This window comes from Trametes versicolor, assembly GCF_000271585.1.
Source record: "Trametes versicolor FP-101664 SS1 unplaced genomic scaffold TRAVEscaffold_14, whole genome shotgun sequence".
Taxonomy (NCBI): domain Eukaryota; kingdom Fungi; phylum Basidiomycota; class Agaricomycetes; order Polyporales; family Polyporaceae; genus Trametes; species Trametes versicolor.
In genome coordinates, this window is record NW_007360334.1 from 378,839 (window position 1) to 389,896 (window position 11,058).

General features: G+C 59.5%; 3 protein-coding genes across 3 annotated transcripts; 2 read left to right on the forward strand and 1 right to left on the reverse strand.

Moving 5' to 3' along the window:
* Positions 1 to 924: 924 nt before the first annotated feature.
* On the forward strand, positions 925 to 2,888 carry TRAVEDRAFT_53680 (uncharacterized protein; the record flags this gene model as incomplete). Its single annotated transcript, XM_008046605.1, has 6 exons — positions 925 to 1,050; positions 1,115 to 1,237; positions 1,300 to 1,419; positions 1,473 to 1,848; positions 1,910 to 2,440; positions 2,497 to 2,888. 6 exons carry the CDS (start codon positions 925 to 927, stop codon positions 2,886 to 2,888), a joined length of 1,668 nt encoding a protein of 555 aa, XP_008044796.1.
* Positions 2,889 to 3,637: 749 nt separating this feature from the next.
* On the reverse strand, positions 3,638 to 7,096 carry TRAVEDRAFT_75298 (acid protease). The gene is made up of 5 exons (XM_008046606.1): positions 6,845 to 7,096; positions 6,215 to 6,293; positions 5,980 to 6,166; positions 5,397 to 5,927; positions 3,638 to 5,346 (listed from the first exon to the last, which is right to left on the reverse strand). The coding sequence occupies exons 1-5, from the start codon at positions 7,003 to 7,005 to the stop codon at positions 3,974 to 3,976; spliced, it is 2,331 nt and encodes a 776-aa protein (XP_008044797.1). The 5' UTR covers positions 7,006 to 7,096; the 3' UTR covers positions 3,638 to 3,973.
* Positions 7,097 to 8,662: 1,566 nt separating this feature from the next.
* Positions 8,663 to 10,190, forward strand: TRAVEDRAFT_61276 (uncharacterized protein). Its single transcript, XM_008046607.1, has 6 exons — positions 8,663 to 8,910; positions 8,974 to 9,108; positions 9,169 to 9,249; positions 9,310 to 9,679; positions 9,807 to 10,033; positions 10,096 to 10,190. Exons 1-4 carry the CDS (start codon positions 8,680 to 8,682, stop codon positions 9,382 to 9,384), a joined length of 522 nt encoding a protein of 173 aa, XP_008044798.1. The 5' UTR covers positions 8,663 to 8,679; the 3' UTR covers positions 9,385 to 9,679; positions 9,807 to 10,033; positions 10,096 to 10,190.
* The last annotated feature ends 868 nt before the right edge of the window (positions 10,191 to 11,058 follow it).

The following is an 11,058-nucleotide window of genomic DNA, read 5'->3' on the forward strand; positions in this document are numbered from 1 at the left end:
ATACTCAAATGTCATTATCCCTGCCTGTGTCAGAGGTTCCCCACCTAGCCTGCCCTTGGGCGACATGTTGCCCTCGTCAAACCCCCGGCAACCATATTCATATCCTGATTCTTTGCAAAGGCACAGTCTAATGCATCCTTAACATGATGTATATACTCAATTTGGCACAGCCCTCCCAGTTGGCCCTCTGCTCAAGGAAAGTCAACATTGTTTGCCCCATAGCTCATGCTACGCTCGCTTGCTCCGCCCCAAATTCTGTGCCCTCATACCTGGGGGTATGCTGGATAGATTGTATATACTCAATTCCGAACATATGCCCTCAAAGAACATTGGGAAGTTATGCTCCTCCTCATCTGCGCACTTTTCCCCCCTGCCAAGCGCCCATTTCTGATCCGACTGTTCTGAAACTTTGTACATACCTCAATATAGTGTATTGCTACCCCTCAACGAGTTTTCAAAGCCCCAATCCAAGGGAATATGCAGCAATGCACCAATATAGGTGCAGCCGCTTCCCAGGGCTGTAGCTCCAAAACCGGTCCGCCGATTTTGCTAATATTCTGCACAGGGCCTCTCCTATATGATATGTACATGCTCCTGAAATATTGGAGCGAAATTCCAACCCTGCTCTGTGAGACCTCTCCCCAGAATGAGTCTAGATCGATCATCTGACTGAAGTGTTCACACCTTTACCGCGACTCACGAGGCAGGTTGGATCGGACTCGAACATCGCCGCACACAACGCAATGTGGCTTGTCGCGCTTCTTCCTGCTCATCCACGTCCTACACATCCCCCTGTGTCCCCTTTCTCCATCCCTCCCCATGCCGTGTTACGCTGTCAACGAAGATGGGACACCCTGCACTTGCTCTCAGTATACAAAGCACGCAAGGAAGAACAAGTGTCGTACCTGTAGTCACTCCTCCGGGATGCACACCGACAGCTCCGGTCCTGGTCTAGGCAAGCGCGCTGCAGAGGCAGAGTCAGTCGCCGATGTCATCAACCAAACTTCCTCGAAGATGTTTGGTTCAAGTAGCGGTACACCTGCAGCTGTGGTGAGACATTTTCCCTGATCCTTTCAAACGGTGCTCGTGCTTACCTCAACGCAACGCTACTCAGCCTCAGGTCACGGATGCCGAGGCAAGGCTCGAAGCACTCGAGAATTACCGGCCGGTGCTACCACAGACGACATTTCCGACGCTGCAGATGCCACAGGCAGGGGGTGCCCGTGCTAAGCAGCCCGTAAGTCATCATTGACCGTTGTCGCCCCTCAACATTTACCTCAACTCAATCTTGTTACCTAGAGAAAGGATAGCGGGTCATCCAGTTCATCAAAGAAGAACAAGAAGTCAGACAAGGCTGTATACGAAAAGCTCACCTCTCTCGGGTCGCTGCTGATACACCCGGGAGGGTTGCTCAGAAAGGTTAGCCCTGTCTCTGATATATGCGAGCAGTCACTTACTTGTTTTGATTGTAGGGAGATGGTGCACCTGCGACGGACCTACGAGTCACTGAGCACCCGTCTGTGGATCAGCAAGAGGAGCTTGGAGAGTATGGGATGTTCCTTACTGAAGATCCTGAACATCAGGACGGCCATCTTCACTTCAACCAGACCTGGTCTCCTGAAGCTGTGGATGTGTGGGTGCGCCGTCTAGCTCCCAAGCTGTTCGCCTACATGGACGCCCGCTATGGTGTTCGCATGGGGCCGGGCCGCGAAGAGTTTCACTGGGTTCTTGCGCGTCGTAACCGTGGCATGCTCGTGCGGGTGAGGAAGCCCACGGCGGTCAATGGTGCTGACTTGCATCGGGTCAGAGGTACCGGACGGAGTGTCAATCACTACGCCATTTTTCTCGGTAAGCTAATCTTCGCTGCTAAAGCAGGCTGCCACTTACCTGGATTGTTGTACTTCGCTAGTGACACGGGACTATATCCCACCCGCAATCTATCGTGACTTCGACGAGGCTACAGCAGGCATCCTGGATGGCACGCTGAACCTGAACGACCCAAGGTTCTCTGACAGACCTGGAGAGGACTCACCGCAATCTGAGCCCGATGTTCTTGACGAGGACAAGGCGGCCGAGATGCTGTACGAGGAGAGCAGCTCTAGTTCTTCTTCCGAGGATGAAGATCCGACGACCAGGAACTCAAATGCTAGATACGGTGGACTCCCGGTCCCGCGTCCAGCCACGCCGCAGCGTCAGAGTGCGCCCATGCCGAAGGGAAAAGGAAAGGCAAGGGCAATCATCCTGAGTAGTGATGAGGAGACTGTCGAGCAGCGTGGGCCGCTGACGCGCGCACGCGCTGCTAAGACTGTACCAGTGAGGGCCACTGTTGGTCAAGGAGGCGAGCCGTCGCGGAAGCGTGCACGATCTGAGAGCACTGGAAGGGATGTGGACGGCGAGTCGGCGAAGGCTAAGCGAGTGCGCTTGGAGGCTCCAGCCCACGGTAAGCTTGCTTTTGTCGGTGAGCAGCTTCTCCTAACACAGCTAACATTTGATAAGATATATTTGAAGCTGAGATGGACGATGATGAGAAGTATGAAGAGCTCGATGTAGCAAGCAACCTCTGGCCGGACGATATGACGCCGTCCTCACCGGCGCCTCCGACACTCCCACCCTTTACCTCGACCACGACCATCTCGCCGCCCGTCGCCTCCTCCAGCACGTCTGCCGCTACACACACGTCCCCTCACGCTTCCCCAGTTCCGTCTCCCACCCGTCTCGCTCCTGCAGCTCCTGCCACGCCTCTTCCTTCCTCGTCTGGTGCTGGTACCTCTCGTGCTCTCAGCGGTGGCACCCGGGAATCGCTGTCTCCCATGAGCAAGTATTATCTTGACCGCGCTGCAAGAGGCCTGCGATCGCCCGGGAAGCTCAAGCGGAGCCTGTGGGATTAGGTTCATGCGACCAATGTTGCGACACGCTAGGTCTGTCTTTACTTGTGTTATGCGATCACTTCCGACATCCATCCGATCCCTACTCCAACTCCTACGTCCGTCCCCTCCCTTGATTCCTCAGTCAATACCCTATCTATTGGGACATCCTAATCTCGACCCACGTAGCATATCCCCTTATATATCAGTATAGCTCTTTTAGTTCCTCGCTCGATACTGCCTCCTCCCCTACATCCCGCTAGTCTCTCTTATCATCACTTAATGCATCCACAGTAGATTGTTATACTTACTACGCCTTATATTGCTCCGACTCGTCGACATGGACGTTCTCCTTACCTTACTCATTTCCGGTTTGCTTACAAGTGATAATGTCAATGTGAAGTCAAAATACTTGTCTGAAGCCGGGATTCAGTCCCTCGACATATAATCTTCCGTACGAACCATGAGTATGCTCAGCTACTTCCGTGCAACTGTGATCTTTGAGTTAAATGCGCGCGGTGAGGTTTAAATTTAGCGACACTTTGCGTGCTGCGTAAGGTAGTAAGTTGCGGAGTACTAAGTAGTAAGTTATGCTTTCTAATGAGGATAAGTGTGGCAGTGCGCTGCGTAAAGGGGACTATGCGCGCAAAACAATAAATGTACAAACGGGCCGTCATAGGTGACACTCGGACCTCTCACTTAACACTCACACACCCCCGACTGCTCGTCCTGACACATCGCATTCCATTCCGTTCCACACGACAAACAAAATCTCACAAAGTCCGGTGCAGAAGACGAGCAAGGCCACGGCAGCGCGCGCGCGCAGAATAAGCAAGGAAAAAGTACACTAAGGTAGGCGACTACTAATACTACGTGAAACGGGATAGGCATGCAACGGGCGCAGGAGATCGGAGCATTCGACGCGAGAGCAAGCGAGCGTGGCGGGAGGGAGAGTCCGTGCGGTAGAAATACAATGCGGTGCAGTTAGTACGCGAGCTGAGCCCCTACGAGAAGTCCGACGGTGAACCCTAGTTAACGAGCGGCGGGAGAAACGACATGAAGAGCAGACAATAGGATGTACAGAAGAGGAGGCGCGCCGGCGTGTAGGACTACGGCTCGTGCCCGGTGAGGGACACGCGCGACTCGTTCCGCGACGTCGACGTCGAGAACACCGGCTCGAGCGCGCGCGGGGACAGCAGCGCTGGTGACGCAAGTGGCGACGGCGGCAGCGCGCGGTCAGAAGGCGACAGCAGCGGGGACGGCAGCCCCAGCCCCGCGCTGCTTCCCGCGCTCCCGAGTCGTCGACTGCGCCCTTGCGTCCCGACGCCCGCCATGCTCACTGGTCGCTCGACCTCGTTGCGGTCGAACGGGAACCCGAACTCGGCAATATCCGAGTCCTGCGGGTTCGAGTACGAGCGCGTGTGCGAGAGCAGAGGTGTCGCGGAGCCGGGTCCGCCGCTCGGCGTCCGGTGGTGCGCGAGTGGCGACGCGGGGCCGTACGACGTTCTGCGCGCGGCGGGCGGTGGCGAAGCGGGGGTGTACGATGCGCGACGCGCGGTGGGTGGAGGCAACGCAAGCGTCTCGGAGCCGAAGGGGAGCAGCGGACGGCCGTCCGTGAGCGTCGTCTCGCCCCACGGATCGCGGAAGGTGTCCTCGCGCGGAGACTCGCGCCCGGGCCCCTTCGCGTTGAGAGCGCCGAATTCGTCCGGCGCGTTGTCGTCGTCTCCGACGCGCGTCGTCGTGCTGTCCGTGTACGACGACTCCATGTCGCGCCGCCGCTTGTACTCCTCGTACCGCTTCATGCGGAGCTCGTCCTCGGAAGGCGCGCTCGAGTGGCTCTTGCGCGACGCGGGGCGGTACCCGAGCTCGTTAAGGACGTACGAGCCCTCCTTCGAGTCCGCGCCGATGCTGCCGTCCCGAGGCCCGGCGCCCGCGCGCTTCTCCGTGAGCCACTTGCGCTTCATGTACACGAGCCGCGCGCCGAACAGCACGAAGCAGAGGCCAAAGAACCCGACGAGGCCGATGAGCACCTCGATGCCCACCGACAAGCCCTTTTTGGGTGAGCTCTGCACCGAGCCTGCACTCGTCGTGCCCGACCCACTGCCCGACGTGATCGGTTGACGGAGGACACGCACCTGGTGGAACTCGGCGGCGGCGGTCGCGGGGTCCGTGAGCGGCATAAGCCCGAGCCGGGGCTGGACGCGCGACGAGGCCCCGGTGTTGTTTGGGAAGACCCCAGCAGAGTTGGGCGTGTCGTAGCCGAGGACGGTGTAGGTGTTGCGGAGGAAGGGGACGCCGAGGACCATATCGGCCTGCGTGAATGTGGCGCCGATCTGCGCGGGCGTCTGAATCGCGCCGATGCAGTTCTCGGCGGAGGGGTCGTCGGACGGGTAGAAGGTGAGGTCGAGAGGGTGGATGGGGATCTCGGAGCGGTCGTCGAGCGTGATGGACATGTTGAGCGGCTGGTTACACGGAATGTAGACTGTAATGCAAGTCAGCTATGACGCATACACGCAAGGACTGAAAACATACCAGTGCCGTCGGCTGCGGGAGAATAGCCCATCGCGCCGTAAATACCGTAGGCGAGGGCGGGCGACGCGACGATGAGCGGTACGCCGGTGTCGAGGATCGCGGATGGCTGGCCTCGTGTGCCGGTCCCGGACTGCGGGAGCGAGACGACCTTCGCCTGGCCGTTGACGTACACGGTGATCTGGCGGACATTCGCCTGCCACCACAACGAACCAGCTGATTCCGCGACGACCGACGAGTACTGCACTTTTGAGGGGTCGGGGACAAGGCCCGCCGGGTGTCGACCGATTCCAAGCGTCGACGACACCCTGTCGGAGCCGGGTCGCTCGAGGGCGACGGAGAGGAAACGTGCAGAAGGAGCGGTGCCCGTGGGGGTTATTCCGAATATGTTGGAGGTGATGGCCGCGCCGTCGGGAGCATCAGACGTGGTCGGGGGTATCTTCTGGGCGATGACTGAGTTGAGTGGTAGCGCGAGGCCCAGCACTCCGACGAAGCTGGATGACAGGGGTTCCGCGTTTACAGTAGACGCGGCAACTGAAGATGAGTGAGTAACCGTGAGCGCAACAGTGGTGATGGATGGACGTACTCAATGCTTGATGGTCGATGCTGTAGCCGCCGAATTGGACGGCATCCCAGACGACGGGGCCGGTCGCCTCTCCCTCCGCGTAGTTTACAGTGGCGGTCTGACCGGTGGGTAATGACTGCGACGAGTCGTACTTGCCGCCGCCGACGCCGTTGCACGCGGACGTTGAACAAGATGTCGATGCGAGCCACTGGGAACCGTCAGCGTGGTGCGCGCGGCAATAAAGGGATGTCCTTACGAGATCGGAAGAACCAGTGTCGACTTGGAGAAGATACTGGTTGTGATTAGGGCCGACGAGTACGGGCGCGACGTAAACTCTGCATGAAGGGCGTGAGCAAATTCCACACGCGCGAGTGGTAAATGAGACGGGGGCGGAAGACATCACGCCACGGAAGATGAAAGCTACTCCGCACGCGCCTGGACTATGCTCTGGATCTCGCGTAGCGTGCGACGGCCGCTCTATTGCTGCGCTCGCGATGAGCACGTACCTGCGCTGCGTGTGCGTAGTCGCAGAGGCGGCGAGGGCGCATACAGTTGGCTCGCGCACGAGGGCGACAGCCAGAGAGGTCGACGAGGGCGCAATAAACAAGATGTAGACCGCGTCTGCCAGCAAGAGAGGCTGAGATGTCTCTCTAAACCCTCCCCCAAGATGTGAGCGACGAATCGTCGTTCATTCTTGTACGCGCAGGTTCATTCTTGTGGGATCGACTTGGAGGGGGTGATAGCGAAGGACAACCACGGGCAGCGGCTGACGCGCTGCAAACACCGCGTTCGTGCGTACAGATGCCGTTGCATACGGTGGATTGTCGGACGGTGACGGCGTTCGCGCGCGAGGAGGACGGAAGCGAAGACAAAAGTAGGTACTCACGACTGGTATGCGGACTCTGAAAGAAGCTGGAGGGGAATGACGATCCCGTCTGTCCCGCCTGTGCCCTCATCCCGCGCATCCAGACGAGATCCGCCCGCCACAGCCCGTTCCTTTCCTTTCCAAACACGCGCGTCAGGCGTGTTGGCCGCGAGAAGGTGCATGCCAGGGGTGCCGGTCGGTCGTCAGTGGTGCCGGGGGAGCGAGGGAGATGGGAGAGCTGAAGGAGGGTGAGCAAGGGGCAGATGGAGGATCGTGGGGGTAGAGATGGAGAAATAAGGAATGGACGGTCATGGGAGAGAGTTGGACGAGCGCAGGAGGCCCTCCAACGCCGCCCCCGGAATTCCCTCTCAACTCAGATCTCACTCTAGATCCAGGATCGAGATCGCTGCCCGCCCCTGCCTTCTCCCGCCCTCTCTCGCCTTCCTTCCCTCCTATTCCATGTTCTCCTAGTTCGCGCAGCTCAGCTCTTCGCTTTCGAGCACCTTGCCAGCACGCCGACTACCCCAGACTGTGTTCCTGGACGCGAAGGAGGAGAACGGGCGGGTGAGCGAGGCCGGGGCGACACCCCGCTTAGCGGCTAGGCCGATCTGCCGAGGAGAGTAGCACCGCCTCCTCCACATCGTCCAACCCTTCGTCTTGGCAAAAGTGCATTTCCTCGTCGATCCTCCCGACCCTCGCCTTATGGGTCCCCGTCCCCTCTTCTCCATCCCCCGCACCTCCACTTCCCGCCCACGATCACTTCAATTACTCGCGCTAGCTCCCACAAAATGCTACGACTGCCCGCCAAGGACAGGCCGCTGTCGCGCGGACGGCCACGAGTGACCCTCCCTGATAAATGCCGCCACTCCGGGTGTGCCCGACCGAACCGGACCCGGCTTCCTAGCGCCCTCTCCTCCGCCGTGCCACACCAAACTACCACCGCCGCACTGCCCCCGCATCTTATCGCAAGTCGCGAGCCAGACCAGTCGCTGCCGCCCGAGCTGATGCAGCACTCATCCAGCAGATCGCAGCACATCAAAAGTCACGGTATACGAGACGACGACCACCACGCAATGTCACTCCCGGCGTTGTCCTTCCCGCGACCGTCGTTCACGACCGTGACCGAAAACAAGCGACAACGCGCGGACACAACTCCTCCGCCTGTCGCAAAGTCTACATCTTGACAAACCATTTGTCGCGGAACTCTCGGTATTCGTTGTCACGGACATTCTCCCCGCTGTTTTCGAGGTAAACGCCTTGTTCTCAACGTACGCCGCCATCACTGATACTTATCCTTCCGCAGCGCCAGCACGTACAAACATGCCGCCTGCATACGCCCCGGCACGAGCTCATTGCTCGGCCACCACTCCCCGCTCTCCGTTCCACTCGCGCCCTCCGACTCCGACATGCACCGGCGCGCCGTCCGGCACTGTAAGGAGGCGCAACGGCCTCGACGCATACGTCCGTACACGTTCGAACCTTGTCGAAACTCGTTCGAATCGCCATGCTGACTGTACGACGCAGCCTTCTCGGACGCCAGCGCTCTCGACGCGCCCATAATATGCGTTCTTGCCCCTCGCACGAGGTGTGCATATTTCCGAAGACAACTCAGCGAACTCCGACCACACTCGGAGAACTGTACAAGGTTCGGCGCAGTGCTGCAGGACCGAGTCCAGACGCGCCGAATCAATGCCGAACTCGGCGCTATACCACCGCGCCCATACGAGCGTTCGTGCGCCGCCTTGACCCTTCCCCTCTGCTCAAGCCTGTGCAGATGAGCGGGAAACGGGCCGTGAAGTCTGCGTTGCGCCGTCGCGTCTTGCTACGCCTCGTTCGGCGGATAGGATCAGCGGTGTATGCGTCGAGCAAACGCCGGTTTCTGTGTCGCGGAAGCTCCCAGGCTGTGGTTGGGAGTTCGACTGGGGCGGTTCTCTGCGCACCACGTGGGCTTCGCAGCGTCGACGGAGCGCGCGTATGTGTGTACTAGACGCAGTGCCTTGCGACGCACGATAGCACGGTGGAAACAGAGTTGGCGAAGCCGAAGATGGATGACGACGCCGTCATTTATTGCGTCCGCTATACCCGTTGTACGTGCTCACGCCCTCTCATTATTATCGCGACCAAGTCTGACCCGCCGAGTCTCGCCACAGCGCCATCCCGAGATTCCTCTCTCCCCGCGGGATTACCCGTCTCGCATCGCACGCCCCTGGAGATACATGCAACACGCGCACGCAACGATATCGGTGCTACGCCCTACACGATCGCGCAGCACGGCCTCCTATGGCGTCCGTGGGCTTCAATGGCCGCCCCGCGGAGATCGTGCCTTGCTGACGGCTGTAGTACAGGCTCAAACACTGTCAACATGTCCGCACGACATTGGGCCAGGGCAGAAGACGTGCGGACGGAGGTTCGCGGAAGGATCATGGGTACGTTCCGCGCAACAGTCAAGTTCTCATCTGCAGAACCTTCTTACTTCTCGCTTCTAGTCTTGTCACGCCATGCCCTCCGTCGTCGCCTTCATCGAGCCAGCATGTCCGCCGAGCTCTACGGCTCATCCGTAGTCCCCAACACATCTCCTGCCAGTGCGGCAGACGCCGTCGACGTGTATAGCAAACCCCGAGCGAAGGCTCTGTTCTCGACTTACTATACAAGCCGGTGCGTCTTCCGAAGCGTCCTCCCTCTCCGAGTCCTTATGCACGACTTACGGTGAGCCGGAGAGATCCCCGTGATGTCGCTCGCGCGGCATATTCCACTTCCAGTATCACCTGAATGGTGCAAAGACGAAGAAGAGCTTCGCCGCCGTCATGGAATCTGCCTCGAGTGCGAGCATGACGGCCGATATTATCCAACGTTCAGGTAAGTAGACTCCCGCACCCGTCTGCGTTCCCATTGGCAAGCTCCTGTCAACCGACCACGGACGACGATCACTCCTGCTGCTCGCTCGCTGTCCCCGTGTGTAGTCCACTGACCCACTCCTCCGCAGACGTCCCTCCACAAATATTTCGCATCAGCCGCAATACGTTGGTCTCAAACACTGTACCTCGTGTCACGTCAAAATAAGCAACATCGACCTGACGTCTCTTCCACCGCTGCGCCGGCGTGCCATTCATGTATATCCCACAATATCTGAAGGCGCGGGCCGCCCCAGACGCGCACCACGCACCTTGGGCTTTAACTCGCGCCAAGGCGGGTCCTGCGCTTGAGAATCAGGTACGGTCCTCCCAACATACGCCCTTAAACTGCTCGGTAACCATCAGGTCTACCGGAATCAGGGACGACGAGGGCCCGGTGAGGCATGGTCCGTGCAACTATTCATGTTTTGTGTTTTGGAGGCTTATGTATAGGCTTGCACTTCGACGGCGCTCACATGAGGTTTCTGTACCGCCACTCTTAACGAATTCCCCTTCCCCCGACACGACCGCGCCAGGTTTTCAACTGCTCAGCGCACACTGTACGTCCTCCGCGACCGCGACCTCGTCCCGGCCACCCACTCCCCTGTGCCTGGCGACCGCGCTATCACCCGCCGCAGGACCCCGGATAATACAGGTATATGCCACCCCCCGCTGACGGACCAAAATGGGGCTCGGAGGGGCCGGATGCCTTCCGCCGGACGGACCAAAACAGGGGGGTCCCGGCCGGGTATGGCGGACCAGAAGGGGGGGGCTCCGGATAAGCGCCTGTCGGCCGGTGGGTCCGGACGGCGCTTGGGATCTTGGCGCTTAATTACTATATTGGGCGCCGGGTGGGTAGGCCTTCCACCGGGCCCGGACCAAACGACCCCCCAAACCGATGCCTTCCACGCGGCGCGGACCAACAGGGCCTCCGAGGCCGCAAAATTGGCCCGGACCAAAACCCCCCCAAAGGGGTCATTCCGGGGGAAGGCCTATGTTAGCATTATCCGGGGTCCTCCCGCCGCTGTCCGCCGTGGCTCCGAGTCTCCTCGATACGTGAGGTACGCGACGGGATGCCAGGCCCGTGCAGGACGCGCGCGCGCGCGCGCACCCGGCGACAATCTTGCGTTCAAAAAGCTCGTCGCGCGCGTAACGCGCGAAGGAGAGGACCTGATCGAACTGCGCGCGGATTGTCTCGCTCGTTCACGACTTGCTCGTAGACGACGGGAAGCGGCCGGTCGTCTCACCCGGCGTCGCGTTTTGTGTACAATCAAGGTCTTGGACGAGGGCGTAGTGCGGGCGCATTCGAGGAACGCTCTGGTCACGGAGAGGACGAATCATTGC